The sequence below is a fragment of the Eumetopias jubatus genome, unplaced genomic scaffold (assembly GCF_037043125.1).
Source record: "Eumetopias jubatus isolate StellerSeaLion01/CBP00866 unplaced genomic scaffold, mEumJub1_p1.0 scaffold_2, whole genome shotgun sequence".
NCBI classification, from domain to species: domain Eukaryota; kingdom Metazoa; phylum Chordata; class Mammalia; order Carnivora; family Otariidae; genus Eumetopias; species Eumetopias jubatus.
The window spans coordinates 36,327,118-36,349,154 of NW_028274808.1; the positions used below are offsets into that span (position 1 = coordinate 36,327,118).

A 22,037-nucleotide genomic window follows, 5' to 3' on the forward strand; every position below is an offset into this window, starting at 1 on the left:
ACATTAGATTGGCAACAGACCTATCCACAGAGACCTGGCAGGCCAGAAAGAATTGGCATGATATCTTCAGAGCACTAAATGAGAAAAATATGCAGCCAAGAATACTATATCCAGCTAGGCTGTCGTTGAAAATGGAAAGATAAAAAGCTTCCAGGACAAACAAAAACGAAAAGAATTTTGTGAGTCCCAAACCAACCCTACAAGAAATATTGAAAGGGGTCCTCTAAGCAAAGAGAGAGCCTGAAAGCAACATAGACCAGAAAGAAACACAGACAATATACAGTAACAGTCACCTTACAGGAAATACAATGGCCTTAATTCATATTTTTCAATAATTTCCCTGAATGTCAATGGGCCAAATGCCCCAATCAAAAGACACAGAGTATCAGATTGGATAAAAAAGCAAGACTCATCGATATGCTGTCTGCAAGAGACTCATTTTAGACCCAAAGACACCTCCATAATGAAATTGTTAGGGTTGAAAACCATTTACCATGCTAATGGACATCAAAAGAAAGCTGGGGTGACAATCCTTATATCAGACAAATTAAATTTTTTTATTATTATGTTATGTTAATCACCATACATTACATCATCCGTTTTTGATGTAATGATCCATGATTCATTGTTTGCATATAATACCCAGTGCTCCATGCAGAACGTGCCCTCTTTAATACTCACCAGATTAATCCATTCCCCCACCCCCTTCCACTCTAGAACCCTCAGTTTGTTGCTCAGAGTCCATAGTCACTCATGGTTCATCTCCCCCTCTGATTTTCCCCCCTTCATTCTTCCCCTCCTGCTATCTTCTTCTTTTTATCCTAACATATAACGTATTATTTGTTTCAGATGTCCAGGTCTGTGATACAACAGTCTTACACAATTCACAGCGTTCACCATAGCACATACCCTCCCCAATGTCTATCACCCAGCCACCCCAACCCTCCCACCCCCTTCCACTCCAGCAACCCTCAGTTTGTTTCCTGAGATTAAGAATTCCTCATATCAGTGAGGTCATATGATACATGTCTTTCTCTGATTGACTTATTTTCTCAGAATAATATCCTTCAGTTCCATCCATGTTGTTGCAAGTGGCAAGATTTCATTCCTTTTGATGGCTGCATAATATTCCATTGTATTTATATACCACATCTTTTTTATCCATTAATGTGTTGATGGACATCTTGGCTCATTCCATAGTATGGCTATTGTGGACATTGCTGCTATAAACATCGGGGTACATGTACCCCTTTGGATCCTTACATTTGTACCTTTGGGGTAAGTATGCAGTAGTGCAATTGCTGGGTCATAAGGTACCTCTATTTTCAACTTTTTGAGGAACCTCCATACTGTTTTCCAGGGTGGTTGCACCAGCTTGCATTCCCACCAGTAGTGTAGGAGGGTTCCCCTTTCTCCACATCCTCACCAACATCTGTCATTTCCTCACTTGTTAATTTTAACCATTCTGACTGGTGTGAGGTGATATCTCATTGAAGTTTTGATTTGGACTTCCCTGATGCCCAGCGATGTTGAGCACTCTTTCAGGTGTCTGTTGGTCATTTGGATGTCATCTTTGGAAAAATGTCTGTTCATGTCTTTTGCCCGTTTCTTGATTGGATCATTTGTTCTTTGGGTGTTGAGTTTCATAAGTTCTTTATAGATTTTGGATACTAGCCCTTTATCTGATAGGTCATTTGCAAATATCTTCTCCCATTCTGTCGGTTGTCTTTTGGTTTTGATGACTGTTTCTTTCACTGTGCAAAAGTTTTTATCTTGATGAAGTCCCAATAGTTCATTTTTGCCCTTGCTTCCCTTGCCTTTGGCGATGTTTCTAGGAAGAAGTTGCTGCGGCTGAGGTTGAAGAGGTTGCTGCCTGTGTTCTCCTTTAGGATGTTGATGGGCTCCTGTCTCACACTGAGATTTTTCAACGATTTTGGTCTATTTCTGTGTGTGGTGTAAGGAAATGGTCCAGTTTCATTCTTCTGCATGTGGCTATCCAATTTTCCTAACACCATTTGTTGAAGAGACTTTTTTCTAGTGGACATTCTTTCCTACTTTGTCAAAGATTAGTTGACTATAGAGTTGAGGGTCCATTTCTGGGCCTATATTCTGTTCCATTGATCTATGTGTCTGTTTTTGTGCCAATTACCATACTGTCTTGATGATGACATTTTTGTAATAGAGCTTGAAGTCCGGAATTGTGATGCTGCCAGCTTTGCTTTTCTTTTTCAACATTCCTCTGTCTACTTGGGGTCCCTTCTGGTTCCATACAAATTTTAGGATTATTTGCTCCATTTCTTTTTAAAAAGTTGATGGTATTTTGATAGGGATTGCACTGAATGTGTAGACTGCTCTAGGTAGCATTGACATCTTCCCAATATTTGTTCTTCCAGTCCATGAGCATGGAACATTTTTCCATTTCTTTGTGTCTTCCTCAATTTCTTTCATGAGTATTTTATACTTTTCTGAGTACAGATTCTTTGCCTCTTTGTTTAGATTTATTCCTAGGTATCTTATGGTTTTGGGTGCAATTGTAAATGGGATCAACTCCTTAATTTCTCTTTCTTCTGTCTTCTTGTTAGTGTAGAAGAATGCCACTGATTTCTGTGCATTGATTTTCTATCCTCCCTCTTTACTGAATTCCTGTATAAGTTCTAGCAGTTTTGAGGTGGAATCTTCTGGGTTTTCCACATAAAGTATATCATATGTAAAGAGTGAGAGTTTGACTTCTTCTTTGCCAATTGGATGCCTTTTATTTCTTTTTGTTGTCTGATTGCTGTAGTTAGAACTTCTAATACTATGTTGGATAGCAGTGGTGATAGTGGACATCCTTGCCATGTTCCTGACCTTAGGGGGAAAGCTCTCAGTTTTTCCCCATTGAGAATGATATTCGGTGTGGGTTTTTCATAGTTGGCTCTTATGATATTGAGGTATGTACCCTCTATCCCTATACTCTGAAGAGTTTTGATCAAGAAAGGATGCTTTACTTTGTCAAGTGTTTTTTCTGCATCTATGCGAGGCTCATATGGTTCTTGTTTTTCTTTGATTAATGTATTGTATCACATTGATTAATTTATGGATGCTGAACCACCCTTGCAGCCCAGGGAAAAATCCCATTTGGTCGTGGTGAATATCCTTTTAATGTACTGTTGGATCCTATTGGCTAGTACTTTGGTGAGAATTATTGCATCCATGTTCATCAGAGATGTTGGTCTGTAATTCTCCTTTTTGATGGGGTCTTTGGTTTTGAGATCAAGGTAATAGTGGCCTCATAAAACGAGTTTGGAAGTTTTCCTTCCATTTTTATTTTTTGGAACAGTTTCAGAAGAACAGGTAGTAATTCTTTTTTAAATGTTTGGTAGAATTCCCCTGGGAAGTCATCTGGCCCTGGGCTCTCGTTTGTTGGAGATACTTGATTACTGTTTCAATTGCCTTGGTGGTTATAGGTCTGGTCAGGTTTCCTATTTCTTCCTGGTTCAGTTTTGGTAGTTGATACATCTCTAGGAACGCATCCATTTCTTCCAGATTATCTAATTTGCTGGCAATAGTTGCTCATAATATGTTCTTATAATTGTTTGTATTTCTTAGTGTTGATTGTGATCTCTCCTCTTTCATTCATGATTTTAATTATTTGGGTCATTTCTCTTTCTTTTTGATAAGTCTGGCCAGGGGTTTATCAATCTTTTTAATTCTCTCAAAGAACCAGCTCCTAGTTTCATTGATCTGTTCTACTGTTCTTTTGGTTTCTATTTCATTGATTTCTGCTCTCATCTTTATTATTTCTCTTCTCCTGCTGGGTTTAAGCTTTATTTGCTGTTGTTTCTCCAGCTCCTGTAGGTGTAGGGTTAGGTTGTGTTTTTGAGACCTTTCTTGTTTCTTGAGAAAGGCTTGTATTGCTATATACTTTCCTTTTAGGACTGCCTTTGCTGCATCCCAAAGATTTGGAACAGTTGTGTTTTCATTTTCATTGGTTTCCGTGAATTTTTTAAATTCTTCTTTAATTCCCTGGTTGACCCATTCATTCTTTAGTAGGATGCTCTTTAGCCTCCATGTATTTGAGTTTTTTCTGAGTTTCCTCTTGTGACTGAGGTCTAGTTTCAAAGCATTGTGGTCTGAAAATATGCAGGGAATGATCCCAATCTTTTGGTACCAGCTGTGACCTGATTTGTGACCTAGGATGTGATCTATTCTAAAAAATGTTCCATGGGCACTAGAGAAGAATGTGTATTCTGTTGCTTTGGGATGGAATATTCTGAATATATCTGTGAAGTCCATGTGGTCCAGTGTGTCATTTAAAGTCTTTATTTCCTTGTTGATCTTTTGCTTAGGTGATCTGTCCATTTCAGTGAGGGGGACTTTAGTCCCCACTATTATTGTATTGTTGTCGATGGGTTTCTTTGATTTTGCTATTAATGGTATGCTTCCTTAATTGGGTTATATATGCGGCTGTTCACATGTTAGGGGCATAGATATTTACAATTGTTAGATCTTCTTGTTGGATAGACCCTTTAAGTAGGATATAGTGTCCTTCCTCATCTCTTATTATAGTCTTTCATTTAAAATCTAATTTGCCTGATATAAGGATTGCCACCCTAGCTTTCTTTTGGTGTCCATTAGCATTGTAAATTGTTTTCCATCCCCTCACTTTCAATCTGGAGGTGGCTTTGGGTCTAAAATGAGTCTCTTGCAGACAGCATAGTGATGGGTCTTGTCTTTTTATCCAATCTGATAGCCTGTGTCTTTTGATTGGGGCATTTAGCCCATTGACATTCAGGGAAATTATTGAAAAATATGAATTAAGGCCATTGTATTTCCTGTAAGGTGACTGTTACTGTATATTGTCTGTGTTTCTTTCTGGTCTATGTTGCTTTCAGGCTCTCTCTTTGCTTAGAGGACCCCTTTCAATATTTCTTGTAGGGTTGGTTTTGTGTTTGCAAATTCCTTTAGTTTTTGTTTGTCCTGCAAGCTTTTTATCTCCTCTACTTTCAAAGACAGCTAGCTAAATATAGTATTCTTGGCTGCATATTTTTCTCATTTAGTGCTCTAGATATCATGCCAATCCTTTTTGCCCTGCCAGGTCTCTGTGGATAGGTCTGTTGCCAATCTAATCTTTCTACCATCGTAAGTTACAGATTTCTTCTCCCAAGCTGCTTTCAGGATTTTCTCTTTGTCTCTGAGACTTCTAAGTTTTACTATGAGATGTCGGGTGTTGACCTATTGATTTTGAGAGGGGTTCTCTGTGCCTCCTGGATTTTGACGCTTGTCAACTTCCCCAAATTAAGGAAGTTTTCTGTTATAATTTGCTCCAATATACCTTCTGCCCCTCTCTCTCTTCTTCTTCCGGGATCCCAATTATTCTAATGTTTTGTCTTATGGTATCACTTATCTCTCGAATTCTGCCCTCGTGATCCAGTAGTTGTTTAGCTCTCTTTTTCTCACCTTCTTTATTTTCCATCATTTGGTCTTCTATATCACTAATTCTCTCTTCTGCCTCATTTATCCTAGCAGATAGAGCCTCCATTTTTTATTGTACCTTATTAATAGCCTTTTTATTTTGACTTGGTTAGATTTTAGGTATTTTATATCTCCAGAAAGGGTTTGTCTAATAACTTCCATGCTTTTTTCAAGCCCAGCTAGTATCTTTATAATCATTCTTCTGAACTCTAGTTCTGACATCTTACTACTGTCTGTATTGATTTGGTCCCTGGCAGTCAGTACTGCCTCTTGTTCTTTTTTTTTTTTAGGTGATTTTTTCCATCTTGTCGTTTTGTCCAGAGGAGAATAGATGCATGAGAGAACAAATGCTAACAGGGTAACAATGTCCCCAGAAAATATACACTAAACAAATCAGAAAAGATCTGAAACTGGGGGAAAAGAAAGGGAGAGAAAGAAAAAAGAACAAAAAGGAAAAAGAAACGAACAAAAAAAAAGAAAAAAAACCCAAAACAGAATATGATCAAATATCATGAGGCTGTGGATAGATCAGGGCCATAGACTATATTTTGGGCATATTTTGGTCTGTTAGAAGATAGTACCTCCCAAAATTTTAAAGATAGAAAAACTCATATATGTAAAAAATAAGGTTTAATATGATGAAGGGATGGAATATGAGTATTAAAGGTGAAAATTATAAAAGATTTTATAAAAGTAATTGATAAGATAAGTAGTTGGTTGAAAAAAGAAGAGAATTAAAAAAAATAAGGAGAGATTGTGATCAGGCAGGAGACTAGAAGAACGTCATACACTAGAGATTTAGGGTATATTTTGATCTGATAGAAGAAACTGTATCCCAAAATTTTAAAGAGAGAACTATATATATATACCAAAAATAAGGTTAACTACTCTGGAGGGATAGAATATGACTCTAAAAATGAAAAATAAAAAAGAGTTTTTATAAAAGGGATTGATATGTTGGTTGCAAAAGGGGAAAAAAATAAAAAAATAAAGTTAAAAAAATTCACTTTGAAAAACTAAAGAATCATGGGAACAAAGCCATGAATCTTATGTGCAGTATTCCCCTAGCACTGGAGTTCTGCCATTCTCATTGATCGTTAAACTTGGTATTGGCTGGACGTTTTTGCTGATGTGGGGGAGGAGCCTGTTGACGTGATTTCCAAATGTTTTTGCTGGAGGCGGAATTGCCCAGCCCTTGCCTGGTCCAGGCTAAGTAATCTGCTCTGGTTTGCTCTTGGGAGCTTTTGTTCCCTCAAGCTTTCTGTACAGCTTTGGAGCACAAGAGTGAAAATGGCAGCCTCCCAGTCTCTGCCCTTGAGGAGCCAAGAACTCAGGGTCCCACTTCTCAGTGAGCCCCCAGAGAAAAGCATCAGTCACTCCCATCTCCCTGGTCTCTGGCCACATTCCGTGCTCACCCGGTGTTTCTATCTCTGGCACCTGACCCCGTGTGGAGTCTTTAAACCCAGCAGATCCCTGCAGTAGGCTCCCATGCTGCTCCTTCCAGGGGAGGAAGGGGAGTCTCCTCGGATCTTCTTTTTGCATCTATGTTGGAAGAGCAATGGCCCGACTGTGCCATGGATCACAGTTTATGGCGACCTGAGCTGAGAGCCCACTCCTCAGCTCCCTCTCTGCAGCTGGCTTCCCTGCTCCCATACCTGGAAGTTCTGCCACACTCAGGCACCCCCCATCTTTCAGTGACCCCAAGGGTCCTCAGACCATACTGTCTCAGCAAGGATTCTACCCCCTGCTTTGCCACCGGAGCAATGTCCCTCAGCGGGGCAAACTTCTAAAATTTTCAATTTTGCGCTCTGCTGCTTTATAACTTGTCAAAAACAGCCGACAGAGGCCCCCTCCCCCAAAGTCTATCCTCCCGAATATCGCCTCAGATTCACTTCTCCGCACGTCCTACCCTCCAGAAAGTGGTCACTTTTCTGTTCAGAGAGTTGTTGCTATTCTTTTCTTTGATCTCCTGTTGAGTTCGTAGGTGTTTAGAATGGTTTGATCCCTATCCAGCTGAACTCCTGGGACCAGACAAAATCCAAGTCTCCTACTCCTCTGCCATTTTGCTCCACCCCACCCAGACAAATTAAATTTTAAACAAAAGACTATAATAAGAGATGAGGAAGGACACTATATCTTACTTAAAGGGGCTATCCAACAAGAAAATCTAACAATTGTAAATATCTATGCCCCTAACATGGGAACAGCCAATTATATAAGCCAATTAATAACAAAATCAAAGAAACACATCAACAATAATGCAATAATAGTAGGGGACTTTAACACCCCCTTCACTGAAATGGACAGATCATCTAAGCAAAAGATCAAGAAGGAATTAAACAGATATATTCAGAACATTCCATCCCAAAGCAACAGAATACACATTCTTCTCTAGTGCCCATGGAACATTCTCCAGAATATATCACATCCTGGGTCACAAATCAGGTCTCAACTGTTACCAAAATACTGTGATCATTCTCTGCATATTTTTGGAGCACAGTGCTTTGAAATTAGAACTCAGTCACAAGGGGAAAGTTGGAGAGAACTTAAATACATGGCAGCTAAAGAACATCTTACTAAAGAATGAATGGGTCAACCAGGAAATTAAAAAAGAATTAAAAAATTCATGGCAGCAAAGCAGTCCTAAGAGGAAAGTGTGTAGCAATACAAGCCTTTCTCAAGAAATAAGACGGGTCTCAAATACACAACTTAACCCTACACCTAAAGGAGCTGGAGAAAGAACAGCAAATAAAGCCTAAACCCAGCCGGAGAAGAGAAATTATAAAGATGAGAGCAGAAATCAATGAAATAGAAACCAAAAGAACAGTAGAACAGATCCACAAACCTAGGAGCTGGTTCTTTGAAAGAATAGGATCGATAAATGCTTGGCCAGACTTATCAAAAAGAAAAGTGAAAGGACCAAATAAATACAATCATGAATGAAAGAGGAGAGATCACAATCAAAAGAAATACAATTAATTATAAGAACATATTATGAGCAATTATATGCCAGCAAATTAGATAATCTGGAAGAAATGGATACATTCCTAGAGATGTATACACCACCAAAACTGAAGCAGGAAGAAATGGAAGACCTGAACAGACACCTAACCACTAAGGAAATTGAAGCAGTCATCAAAAATCTCCAACAAACGAGAGCCCAGGGCCAGATGGCCTCACAGGGGAGTTCTACCAAACATTTAAAGAAGAATTAATACCTATTCTTCTGAAACTGTTCCAAAAAATAGAAATGGAAGGAGAACTTCCAAACTCATTTTATGAGGCCAGCATTACCTTGATCTTAAAACCAGACAAATACCACACCAAAAAAGAGAATTACAGACCAATAACGTTGATGAACATGGATGCAAAAATTCTCACCTAAATATTAACCAATAAGATAGAACAATACATTAAAAGGGTTATTCACCACGATCAAGTGGGATTTATTCCTGCGTTGCTAGGTTGGTTCAACATCCGCAGATCAGTCAATGTGATACAACACATTAATCAAAGAAAGAACAAGAACCATATGATCCTCGCAATAGATGCAGAAAAAGCATTTGACAAAGTATAGCATCCTTTCTTGATTAAAACTCTTCGCAGTGTAGGGATAGAGGATATATACTTCAGCATCTTAAAAGCCATCTATGAAAAACCCACAGCAAATATTATTCTCAAAGGAGAAAAACTGAGAGCTTTTCCCCTAAGGTTAGGAACACAGCAGGGATGTCCACTATTACCATTGCTATTCAACATGGTACTAGAAGACCTAGCCTCAGCAATCATACAACAAAATGAAACAAAAAGCATCCAAATTGGCAAAGTCAAACTCTCACTCTTTGCAGATGATATGATACTTTATGTGGAAAACCAAAAAGACTCCACCCCAAAACTTCTAGAACTCATACATGAATTCAGCAAAGTGGCAGGATATAAAATCAATGCACAGAAATCAGTTGCATTTCTGTACACCTACAAGACAGAAGAAAGAGAAGTTAAGGAGTCAATCCCATTTACAACTGCACCTCAAACCATAAGATAGTAGGAATAAATCTAATCAAAGAGGCAAAGGTCTGTTGTAGTCAAAACTATGGAATACTCATGAAAGAAATTGAGGAAGACACAAAGAAATGGAAAAACGTTCCATGCTCATGGATTGGAAGAACAAATATTGTGAAGATGTCAATGCTCCCTAGAGCAATCTACACATTTAATGCAATCCCTATCAAAATACCATCCACTTTTTTCAAAGAAATGGAACAAATAATACTAAAATTTGTATGGAACCAGAAAAGACCTCAAATAGCCAGAGGAATCTTGAAAAAGAAAGCAAAGCTTGTGGCTTCGCAATTCTGGACTTCCAGCTCTATTACAAAGTTGTCATCATCAAGACAGTATGGTACTGGCACAAAAACAGACACATAGATCAATGTAACAGAAGAGAGAGCCCAGAAATTGACCTCAACTCTATAGTCAACTAATCTTTGACAAAGCAGGAAAGAATATCCAATGGAAATAAGTTTCTTCAACAAATGGTGCTGGGCAAACTGGATAGGAACTTACAGAAAATGAAACCGGACCACTTTCTTATGCCATACACAAAAATAAATTCAAAATTAATGAAAGACCTAAATGTGAGACCTGAAACCATCAAAATCCTAGAGGAGAGCACAGACAGCAACCTCTTTGACCTCAGCCATAGCAACTTCCTGCTAGACAGGTTGCCGAAGGCAAGGGAAACAAAAGCAAAAATGAACTATTGGGATTTCATCAAGATAAAACCTTCTTCACAGTGAAAGAAACAATCAACACAACTAAAAGTCAACCTTCAGAATGGGAGAAGATATTTGCAAATGGCATATCTGATAAAGGGTTAGTATTCAAAATCTATAGAGAACCTATCAATGAACTCAACATCCAAAAAACAAATCCAGTCAAGAAATGGGCAGAAGATATGATCAGACATTTTTCCAAAGATGACAACCAGATGGCTAATGGACACATGAAAAGATGCTCATCACTCATCATCAGGGAAATATAAATCAAAACAACAATGAGATATCACCTCACACCTGTCAGAATAGCTAAAATTAACAACACAAGAAACAGGTGTTGGCAAAGATGCAGAGAATGGGGAATGCTCCTTACACGTTGGTGGGAATGCAAACTGCTGCAGCCAATCTGGAGAATAGTATGGAGTTTCCTCAAAAAGTTAAAAATAGAACTACCTTATGATCCAGCAGTTGCATACCTGGGTATTTACCAAAGGAGACAAAAATACTGATTTTATGGGATACATGCACTTTGAGGTTTATATAACAGCATTATCACCAGTAGCCAAATTATGGAGAGAGCCCAAGTGGTCATTGACTGATGAATGGATAAAGAAGATGTGGTATATCTACACAATGGGATATTACTCAGCCATAAAAAGGATTTCCCTCACATGTAGAATTTAAGAAATAAAACAGTGAACTTAGGGGAAAAACAGAGAGGCAAACCATAAAAGAGACTCTTAACTATAGAAATAAAACTGAGGTTTGCTGGAGGGGAGGTAGGGTGGGGGGATGGGTTAAGTGGGTGATGGATATTAAGAAGAGCATTGTTGTGATGACCACTGGGAGTCTCATCTAAGTGATGAATCACTAAGTTCTATACCAGAAAGCAATGTTACACTGCATGTTAACTAACTGGAATTTAAATAAAAATTTGGAGAGAAAAAAATTGAAAAAAAAATGCGATGGTTGACTCTCAACTGGATCTTTTTGCTATAAAGTGCCAATATTGTGATGATGGTGAAATTTGGATGACATTATTTCCTGATTTTGAAGGGTCTTTTTTAGAATTAATGTCTATGTAGGAATTATGCATTAAAATATTTAGAGTTATTAGGATCATGTTTGGCAACTTATTCATTGTTTTGGGAAAAATTTATTTTTTGGTCTATTTTTTTGTGATTTCTCTAAGTTGTAGATTGTTACAAAATGAAATAAAAATTCATTAAATAGTACATGTAGAAGTACAGAAATATTTCAAAAGGTAACAAAATAAAACAAATCTAGGGCTTATACATTTTATATAATAAGTGTTGAGGTATTTTAATTGATTAATTTTGTTATCAAAATACAAATGATTCTCATTTTTCCTGTAACACCATTGTTATTTCTTCAGTTTTCCACATAAATTTTTCTAGTATGTTTCATTTTCTTATAATTAGTGCTTATAATAATGATTATAATTGGGATATTGGCAATCATAATGAAAATAATAGTAGAACATAGTTGAGAGATTTTTTGTGTGGCAAACATTATTTGTGTTTTAATATATTTTAACTCATGTCACCTTAACTTCCTCTACTTGCTAGATGTCTGTTATATTGAATTACAATAGAAATAAACTTATTGCTTTTATTTACAACTTGTATTAAAGATAAAAATCCTCTCCCTTCCTTCTTGGCTCCTCTGTAAGTGCAGTATTACAGAATTTATGGTACTTTTCAGTAATTCATAGAGTGTTACTTTGATAGTGATTTTATTCCATTTTATTCCATTTATCTGAGGAATATAATTTATTTTTAGACGTTCCCATGGTGTAAAGTTTTTTAGCAGTTGCAGCATGGATGAATTTAAACGTATGGTTTCACAGCCTGACTTTGAATGTCTTCGGAATCAAACAGTTTCAGAAGTGGTTTACCAAGGAAGAACTGCAGCAGCTTGTGGCAATGGAATTTTGGAACCTCCTGAACAATGTGACTGCGGCCTTGCAGAGGTTAGTGACAAATATTTCTAATTCATTTAAAGATTTGTTTTTGTGTTTCTCATTAAAAAACAAATGTGGCAACTATGCTGTTGGATTTGCCTAATTCTCAGTATATATTCTTCAATTTATACTTTCTGTTTTTTGAAGCTGCTTTCTACAGTGGAGACTTATATTAGATTGTTGTATCTTCCTAGAAATTTAACTTTTATATTCAAATGCCAAATCTCTTTATCTCTAATGTTGTTTTCTGTTTTAAAGTCTATTTGGTCTGATGTATCTATATATCTATACACAAATTAGCTTTTGTTAGTCAGTATTTCCCTATTTCTCCCTTCTCATTTAGTTTTTCTGTACTAGTAAGCTCAAGATCTACATTGGATTTTGATTTACTATCCAATCTGTCTTTGATTTATCATATTATCCTCTTAAATATTATTGTGATCAACATTCTTGCACATTTTTAATTAACCAAAGTCCATAACTTATTCAGATTTCTTTTCTTTTTACCAAATAGCCTCTTTCTGATACCAAGATCTTCTCTAAGATACCTCATTACATTTAGCTGTTATGACTCCTTACACTCCTCTAGACTGCAGTTTTTATGTTTAATTGTCTCAAAATTTTCATATTTTCTATGTTCATTTTGCCACATTTGTTTTTTAATTGAATTTTTATTCATTTCTTTTGAAACTTCATGCTTTGTTTTTCTTTCTTCCACCATTTATTGCAACAATTTAGTGGATCTGTACTTTTTATTTTCCTCTAGTGATTATTCTTGCATTCTTAGCATACATATTTAACCATATCTAGGCCACCTCCAAAATAATGGGATTTAACTTACATAAAATTCTTGTAAACAGTACATTTCTGTCACCTCTGTGCTTTTCATTAGAAAATACCCTGAAGATTTTATTCTGAAAATACTTTTCTTTATTTTACCTATTGTTCCTTTTGTTTATTAGTATTTCTTTACATGTCACAGTTCCCTTCTGAATTTCATTTAAATTATGTTCTCTTTCTTAAAACATACTTTAGTATATTTTAGTTCCCTTGAAAGGAAGTTCTCTGCCCACTTTAACAATAAATATTTATGTCATACTTATCATTTCATTGTGATATAAAATACACATGAAATATATGCATGAAAGATGAATAAAGTGTGTAATGGATAGATACATAAGTGCCTGAATAATTTACACTCAGGCCTCATCAAGTAAATTTGAAAATGATCCCTCCTCTACAGTTTTCAAGAAGAGTTTAGGAAAGTAAGTATTAAACCTTTTGTGAATGTTTGGAAGAATTCACCAGTGAAGCCCTCTGGTCTTGGTCTTATGATTCTTCTCATTTTTTAATTTAATTTAATTTTATTATGTTATGTCAGTCACCATACAATACATCATTAGTTTTTGACGTAGTGTTCCGTGATTCATTGTTTTTGTATAACACCCAGTGCTCCATGCAGTATGTGCCCTCTTTAATACCCATCACTGGGCTAAACCATCCCCCTCCCCCCTCCCCTCTGAAACCCTCAGTTTGTTTCTCAGAGTCTATAGTCTCTCATGGTTCATCTCCCCCTCCAACTTCCCCCCCTTCATTTTTCCCTTCCTTCTCCTAATGTCCTCCATGCTATTCCTTATGTTCCACAGATAAGTGAAACCATATGATAATTGACTTTCTCTGCTTGACTTCTGTCACTTAGCATAATCTCCTCCAGTCCCATCCATGTTGATGTAAAAGTTGGGTATTCATCCTTTCTGATGGCTGAGTAATATTCCATTTTATATATGGACCACATCTTCTTTATCCATTCGTCTGTTGAAAGGCATCTCAGCTCTTTCCACAGTTTGGCTATTGCGGACATTGCTGCTATGAACATTGGGGTGCATATGGCCCTTCTTTTCACTAATCTGTGTTTTGGGGGTAAATACCCAGGAGTGCAATTGCTGGGTCATAGGGTACCTTTATTTTAATTTTTTGAGGCACCTCCCCACTGTTTTCCAAAGGGGCTGTACCAACTTGCATTCCCACCAACAATTGCAAGAGGGTTCCCCTTTCTCCACAACCTCTCCAACATTGTTTCTTGCCTTGTCAATTTTTGCCATTCTAACTGGTGTAAGGTGGTATCTCAATGTGGTTTTGATTTGCATTTCCCTGATGGCTAATGATGATGAACATTTTTTCATGTGTCTGTTAGCCATTTGTAAGTCTTTAGAGAAGTGTCTGTTCATGTCTTCTGCCCACTTTTTGACTTGATTATTTGTTTTTTGGGTGTTGAGTTTGAGAAGTTCTTTATAGATCTTGGAAATCAGACCTTTGCCTGTAGTGTCATTTGCAAATATCTTCTCCCATTCTGTGGGTTGCCTCTTTGTTTTGTTGACTGTTCCCTTTGCTGTGCAGAAGCTTTTTATCTTGATGAAGACCCAAAAGTTCATTTTCACTTTTGTTTCACTAGCCTTTGGAGATATATCTTGAAAGAAGTTACTGTGGCCGATGTCAAAGAGGTTACTGCCTATGTTCTCCTCTAGGATTTTGATGGATTCCTGTCTCGCATTGAGGTCTTTCATCCATTTTGAGTTTATCTTTGTGTATGGTGTTAGAGAATGGTCAGGTTGGTCTTATGATTCTTAGGAGGTTTTTGTTTACCAACCCTATCTCTTTATTAGTAGTCAATCTATTCATATTTTCTATTTCTTCGTAATTCAGTTTTGGTATATGTATTTCTAGGAATTTATCCATTTTTACCAGGTTGTTCAATTTATGGGCATATAATTGTTCATAGTAGTCTCTTATGAACCTTTGTATTTCTTGGTATCAATTGTAACCTCTCCTTTTCCATTTCTAATTTTATTTATGAAACCTCTCATTTTCTTGGTGAGTCTAGCTAAAAGTTTGTCATATTTTTAATCTTTTGAAAGAATTGGCTCTTAGTTTCTGTTGATCTTTTCTATTGAGTTTTCAGTCTCCATTTAATTTATTTCCATTTGATTTTTTAATTTTCTTCCTTCTACTAGCTTTCTTCTCTATAACATCCTTTTATAACTATAAAGTTAGATTGTTTGAGATTTTTTTGTTTCTTGAGATAAGCCTATATTGCTTTGTATTTCCCGCTTAGAACTGCTTTTGCTGCATCACATACATTTTTCTGTGTTGCATTTAAATTTTCATTTGTCTCAAGGTATATTTTGCTTTTTTAAAAAATTTCTTCATTGGTGGAGGGTGAGAGGGATGGGGTGGCTGGATGATAGACATTGGGTAGGGTATGTGCTATGGTGAGCGTTGTGAATTGTGCAAGACTGTTGAATCACAGATCTGTACTTCTGAAACAAATAATGCAACATATGTTAAGAAAAAAGAAAAAGAAGAAGATAGCAAGAGGGGAAGAATGAAGGGGAGTAAGTCAGAGGGGGAGATGAACCATGAGAGACGATGGACTCCGAAAAACAAACTGAGGGTTCTAGAGGGGAGGAGGATAGGGGGATGGGTTAGCCTGGTGATGGGTATTAAAAAGGGCTCATTCTGCATGGAGCACTGGGTGTTATGCACAAACAATGAATCATGGAACACTACATCAAAAACTAATGATGTAATGTATGGTGATTAACATAACAATAAAAAAATTTTAAAAAATTTCTTCATTGACCTATTTGTTCTTCACTAGCATATTGTTTTGCCACCACATATTTGTAATTTTTCCAGTTTTCTTCTTGCAATTGATTTCTTCTTTCATACCTTTGTCAGAAAAGATGCTTGACAAGATTTTAGTCTTCTTAATACTACTGAGATGTCCTTTGTGGACAATACATGATCTAAAATGGAGAATGTTTCATGTGCACTTGAGAAAAATATGTATTCTTGCGTTTTTGGATGGAATGTTGATCTATTAGTCCATCTGGTCAAATGTGTTTTTTTTTTCTTTTCTTAGAAAATTAAAATAATTCTGAAATTCAGAAATCTACATTAATGCTTTGTTAAAACTGTGAAATTGTTTTTTTCTCTCCAAATTTTCATTTAAACTCCAGTTAGTTAACAGACAATGTAATATTAGTTTCAGTAGTAGAATTCAGCGATTCATCACATATATAACACCCAGTACTCATCACAACAAATGCCCTCCTTAAAACCCATCACCCATTTAGACTATCCCCTGCCCACCTTACCTCCATAAACCCTCAGTTTGTTTTCTATACTTAAGAGTCTCTTTTATGGTTTGCCTCTTTCTTTCCCCGCTAAGTTCACTGTTTTATTTCTTAAATTCTACATGTGAGGGAAATCATATGGTATTTGTTTTTCTCTGACTGACTTATTTGGTATAATATAATACTCTCTAGATCCATCCACACCATTGCAAATGGTAAGATTTCATTCTTTTTTTATGGCTGAGTAATATCCCATTATATATATATATATATATATATATATATATATATATATATATATATACCACATCTTCTCTATCCATTCATCAGTCAGTGGACAATTGGGCTCTCTCCATATTGGCTACTGTTGATAATGCTGTTATAAACCTTGGGGTGCTTGTATCCCATCAAATCAGTATTTTTGTATCCTTGGGTAAATACCCAATATGATACTGCTGGATCATAGGGTAGTTCTATTTTTAACCATCTGTCCCATTGTCACTGAAGACATCAGTGCCTAATTCTGCTTCTGCCTGCCATACCTAGCCAGACGATCCATAGAACCCATCTGTGTTGTATCTACAAAGGCATTATGACCTTATATTTGGTTTTCAACAAAAAAACTTATGATGTGTATAGGTGGTCTTCATTATATTTATATAATGGAGTGTTTATCTGTGAAATTATTAATGAACATTTAGGTTGTTTTCATTTGTGACTATTATGAAAAATGCTTTCAAGGAATATTCATGTTCAAATCTTTGTTGACTTATGTTTTCATTTCTGTTGGGTAAATATCTAGGAGTAAGATTGCTGGGTCATATGTTAATTTACTGTTAACTCTATAATAAAATATCAAACTGCTTTCCCAAATATTGTATTATTTTACATTCCAAACATCTGTGTATGAGAGTGGTAGCTGTTCCTTATCATCATCAACTTTTGTTATTGTCAGTCTTTTTCATTTTAGTCATTTGAATGTGTGCATTATGGTTTTAATTTGTATTTCCCTGATGACTAATTATATTGGACAGTGTTTCATGTGATTATGGGACATTCATATTTCTCCTTTTTAAAGTGTCTGTTCAAACATTTTGCACATATTTATAGGGTTGTTTGCTTTTTCTATTACATAGTTATGGAAATTCTTAATATAAACTATATACAAGTCTTTTGTAAGATTTTCTCCCAGTGTGTGACTTGGCTTGTATTTTTCTTAATGATATCTTTCAAAAAGTCAGTTTTTAATTGGCTGAAGTTCAGTTTATCAATTTTTTTCCTTTATGCGTTATACTACTTGTGCCTTATCCATCCCAAGATTGTGAAGATTTCTCATAAGTGTTCTTCAAGAAGTTTATTGATTTTAGCTTTTATGTGTATATCTATGATCCATTTTAAGTAATATTGTAAGTGTCAGGGTATATTTTTTTTCTATATTTATTTCCAATTGTTCTAGGCCCATTTGTTGAAAAACGATATTTTTCTTGCTACCTATGTTGAAAACAATATATCAAATACTTTGTGTTCCATTGTCCCATATATCTCTCCTTATACCAATACCAGCTCCCCTTACCTTAACTCATTAAATCAGGTAAAATGCATCTTCATATTTTGTATTTCTTTATCAATATGGATTTGGTGATTTTAGTTTTTTGCATTTCTATGTAAAATTTAGAATCAACTTTTCTATTTCTACTCACACCTCCTAAAGAAAAAAGTAATTCTGATGGAATTTTGATTGGGATTTTTAAAAATCTATAGAAGAATTTGTAGAGAATGGACATATTCATAATGTTATGATTTTCAAACTGTGAGCATGACATATTGTTCCATTTATTTAGGTATCTTTAATAAAGTTAACCCTAAATATTTCATGTTTTTGAATGTTACTGTAAAGTGAGTACTTGTAAAAGTTTTAATTCCAGTATCATTTGCAGGCATATAGAAATAGAATTAAATCATGAAAGTTGTTCACTCCTCCTATTAATGTTATTTTGAATGACTGATTTATATTTTGAAAAATACTTACAAAATATATGGATCAGAATTATCAGCAGAAATGAGTATATGAAAAAGAATATGCTTCTGGAGTTTGTTCCAGAAATAGAGGAACATTTCAGTATTTTTCAACATATATTATTAAATTTAAAAAGAGAGAAAAATTGTAAGATATTACATATTGAAGAGAATTTGACAGTGGTTTGGACAACTAGGAGAAAAGAAAATGTCCTTTTGAATCTCAAATTTCTCAATGATGAACCTTGGCTACCTATTTTATAAAGTTCTGGCTTCCAGTCCCATGATGGAATTCTGTTCCTAAAGCACAGGTGTCCTTACAAGTCAATATCTAAGCCAGGCATGGGGTCTAGATTTACACTATTCATTGAGTATTGTGAAAACTTGCTCTCTACTATAGGCTCTCTCTTTGATACTAGCCTTGGAATTCCCTGTGATGTCATTGATTTTTGCTCCCCTCCCACATTAATATTTAGTGTGTATTCAGTCCCCTATCTTCCTTAAATACTCTTGATAATTTTTCGTTAAAATATTTATTTGTGAACCATAACACACTTTTGTTAATATTGAAATATAAAAATGACAAAAAGAATATCATCTGACTCCTGTAAATTTAAAATGTGTTATATATAGTAAAAGTTTGTTATACTTTAATAATACACTAACTTTGTAGTTAGTGTAACTGAAGACATTGTCTAATTTTATATGAAACATTACATGATAAACCAGGTATTGCAAAAGATCAGGAATAAATTGTTGTTTTATAAAAGAACCTGATAAATTTATCTACTATTTTGGAAGGAAGACCCTCATTACAACTTCTCTTACAACATACCACTCTAAACAATTCCATGTATTTTAGTTTTCAGAGTACAGGTTTATTCCTAGGTGGTTTTTTTTGGGGGGGGGCGGTGCAGTTATAAATGGTGTTTTCTAATTTTTCTTTCTGCTACTTTGTTATTAGTATATAGAAACACTACTTATTTCTAGGTATTAATTTTGTATTCTTCAACTTTATTGAATTCATTTATTACTTCTAGTAGTTTTTTAGTGGAATTTTTGAGATTTTCTGAGTATAGTATTATGCTATCTGCAAATAGAGACAGCTCAACTTATTTACCAATATGGATGCCTCTTATTTCTTGTCTGATTGCTGTGGCTAGGACCTCTAGTACTATGTTGAATAAAAGGGTAAGAGTGGACATTCTTGTCTTCTGTCTGATCTTAGAAGAAAAGTTCTGTTTTTCCACACTGAGTATGATATTAGATGTGGTGAAAGAGCTGTACTCTGAAAACTGAAAAAAACATTGATGAAAGAAACTGAAGATGACACAAACAAAGGGAAAGATATTCCATGATCTTGGATTGGAAAAATTCATATTGTTAACGTGTCCATATTTCCAAAAGTAATCTACAGATTCAGTACAATTCCTATCAAAATACCAATAGCATTTTTCACAGAACTAACACAAATAACACTAAAATTTATTTGGAATCACAGAAGACCCTGAATAGCCAAAGTGATCTTGAGAAAGAAGAACAAAGATGGAGGTATCACAATCCCAGATTCCAAGATATACTACAAAGATGTAGTAATCAAAACAGTATGGTTCTGGCACAAAAATAGACACATCAATCAATAGAATCAAGAGCCCAGAAATAAATGCAGATATATATGGTCAATTAGTATTTGACAAAGAAGACAAGACTATGCAATGGGGTAAAGACAATCTCTTACACAAATGGTATTAGAAAAACTGGATGGCTACAACACAAAAGAATGAAACTTGACCACTTTCTTAAACTATAAACAAAAATAAACTAAAAGTGAGTTAAAGACCTAAATGTGAGACCTAAAACCATAAAAAAAAACCTAGAAGAGATAGTAATTGCTATGGCATTGGTCACAGCAACATTTTTCTAGATATGTCTCCTCAGGCAAGGGAAACAAAAGTAAAAATAAACTGTTGAGACTTACATCAAAATGAAAAGCTTTTGTAGCCAAGGAAGCCATTAAGAAAATAAAAAGGCAAGGAGGTTCCAGAAAGATGACAGAGTAGTAGGACCCTAAGCTCACCTTGTCCCATGTTCACAACTAGATATCACTCATATCTGAGTCAATAAACCAGAGAGCAATCTGAAGACTGGCAGAACAAACTCCACAACTAAATGTAGGGAAGAAGCTGAATCTGGGAGGTTAGAAAGGGCGGAAACAGTGGTTGAGAGCTGCCTGCAGGAGGGAGTTGCAGGCATGGAAAGTGGAAAACACCAGCAAGCCCACATGGGGAAAATGAATCCCCATAATGTCTGGTCTTGAAAACCAGAGGGACTGAATTCTGTGAGTTTGTATAACCAGGGGGGCTTGGAGCCTAGAGCTTTAAAAGTCAGCTGACTCAGCACTGGACTAGCTGGAAGGCAAGTAATAGCTGAGTCCCCACCCTTAAAAAGACAACAGCCTGCAGAGAGGCAACATAGAATGGACAGTTTGCACAACACCTGGGACAAATGGGAGAGATATTCCTTTATAAGGATTTTAGAGCATGTTGGGGGTCTTTTCTGGGGACAAAGGAGCTGGCAGCTGCCATTTTCCTCCCCAATCCCCCAGCATAAACACAGAGCCATGTGCAGAAGGTGGTGCTACATATATACTTGCTACCTAACCTGCTAACACTGTGCTCCATCCACTGAGGACTGGCCCACTCCAAGGCTTCTAGCCTCAGAACTGGACTTAGTGTGAATTATTTTAATGTTGCACACCCCACCCAACTGCTGCCTCCAGGCACTGCATCCCTCATGGCATGGCCATCGCTTAGGGGATCCAGTTTTGGACTAATGGTTCAGCGTAAATTTTGCTCACTGCTATGTGTGCCCCACCCACCCATCACAGGTAGAGACACCACAGGACCTCAGCTTCTGCCACAATTCATGCCCAGCTACCAGGGACACAGACACCATATGCCCCAGGTTGTCACCCCTGCAGCATGCCACCTGTAGAGGCTATTTTTAGGCTAACAGTCTTGAGCAATGGAATGTAGAAAGGGCCCACAGTGACCACCTGACTGTATTTACAGCCAGGCCCATCACACGACCCACCTCAAAGTATCCATAAGCCCTAACTAACCAATGGATTACTTACAACTAGGCACAGTTACCAAAATACCTCCTTACCTTCTCACTTTAAATATGGTTCCCATCCCCTGCCTGTGGATTTCATAACCACAGAACTAGCTCTAAAATAAATATTAAAGAGGTCCCTTTGAATGGAAAGGAAAGACTAGTAAGAATATGAAAAATAAAAAATACAAAAGCAGTAAAAATAAGTGTTTCTGTAAAAGTCAATCAAGGTATGCATAAAATAAGAGGATATAAAATATGATACCAAATATCTGAAATGTGAAGGGGAGAGGAGTAAAGAATGAGTTCAAAATTAAGTGACCATCAGTTTAATACAGACTGCTATATGCAGAAGATGTTATACATAAATTGAATAATAACTACAAATCAAAAAACAGTAACAGATATGCAAAAAATAGAGTAAGGTATTCAAGTATATCACTAAAGAAAACTAACAAGCCATGGAAGAGATAAAGAGAAGAAAAGATCAGAGAAAAGCTAACAAAACAACTATAAATGAAGTAACAAAATGGCAATAAATACATACCTATCAAA

General features: G+C 36.0%; 1 protein-coding gene across 1 annotated transcript in view; it reads left to right on the plus strand.

Moving 5' to 3' along the window:
- LOC114224819 (A disintegrin and metallopeptidase domain 3-like) overlaps positions 1 to 22,037 on the plus strand; it is a 130,827-nt gene that overhangs the window by 55,155 nt on the left and 53,635 nt on the right. The window contains exon 12 of the mRNA XM_088021312.1: positions 12,036 to 12,225. Within this exon, the coding sequence (XP_087877438.1) occupies positions 12,036 to 12,225 (190 nt within the window). The remainder of the gene's footprint in view (positions 1 to 12,035; positions 12,226 to 22,037) is intronic.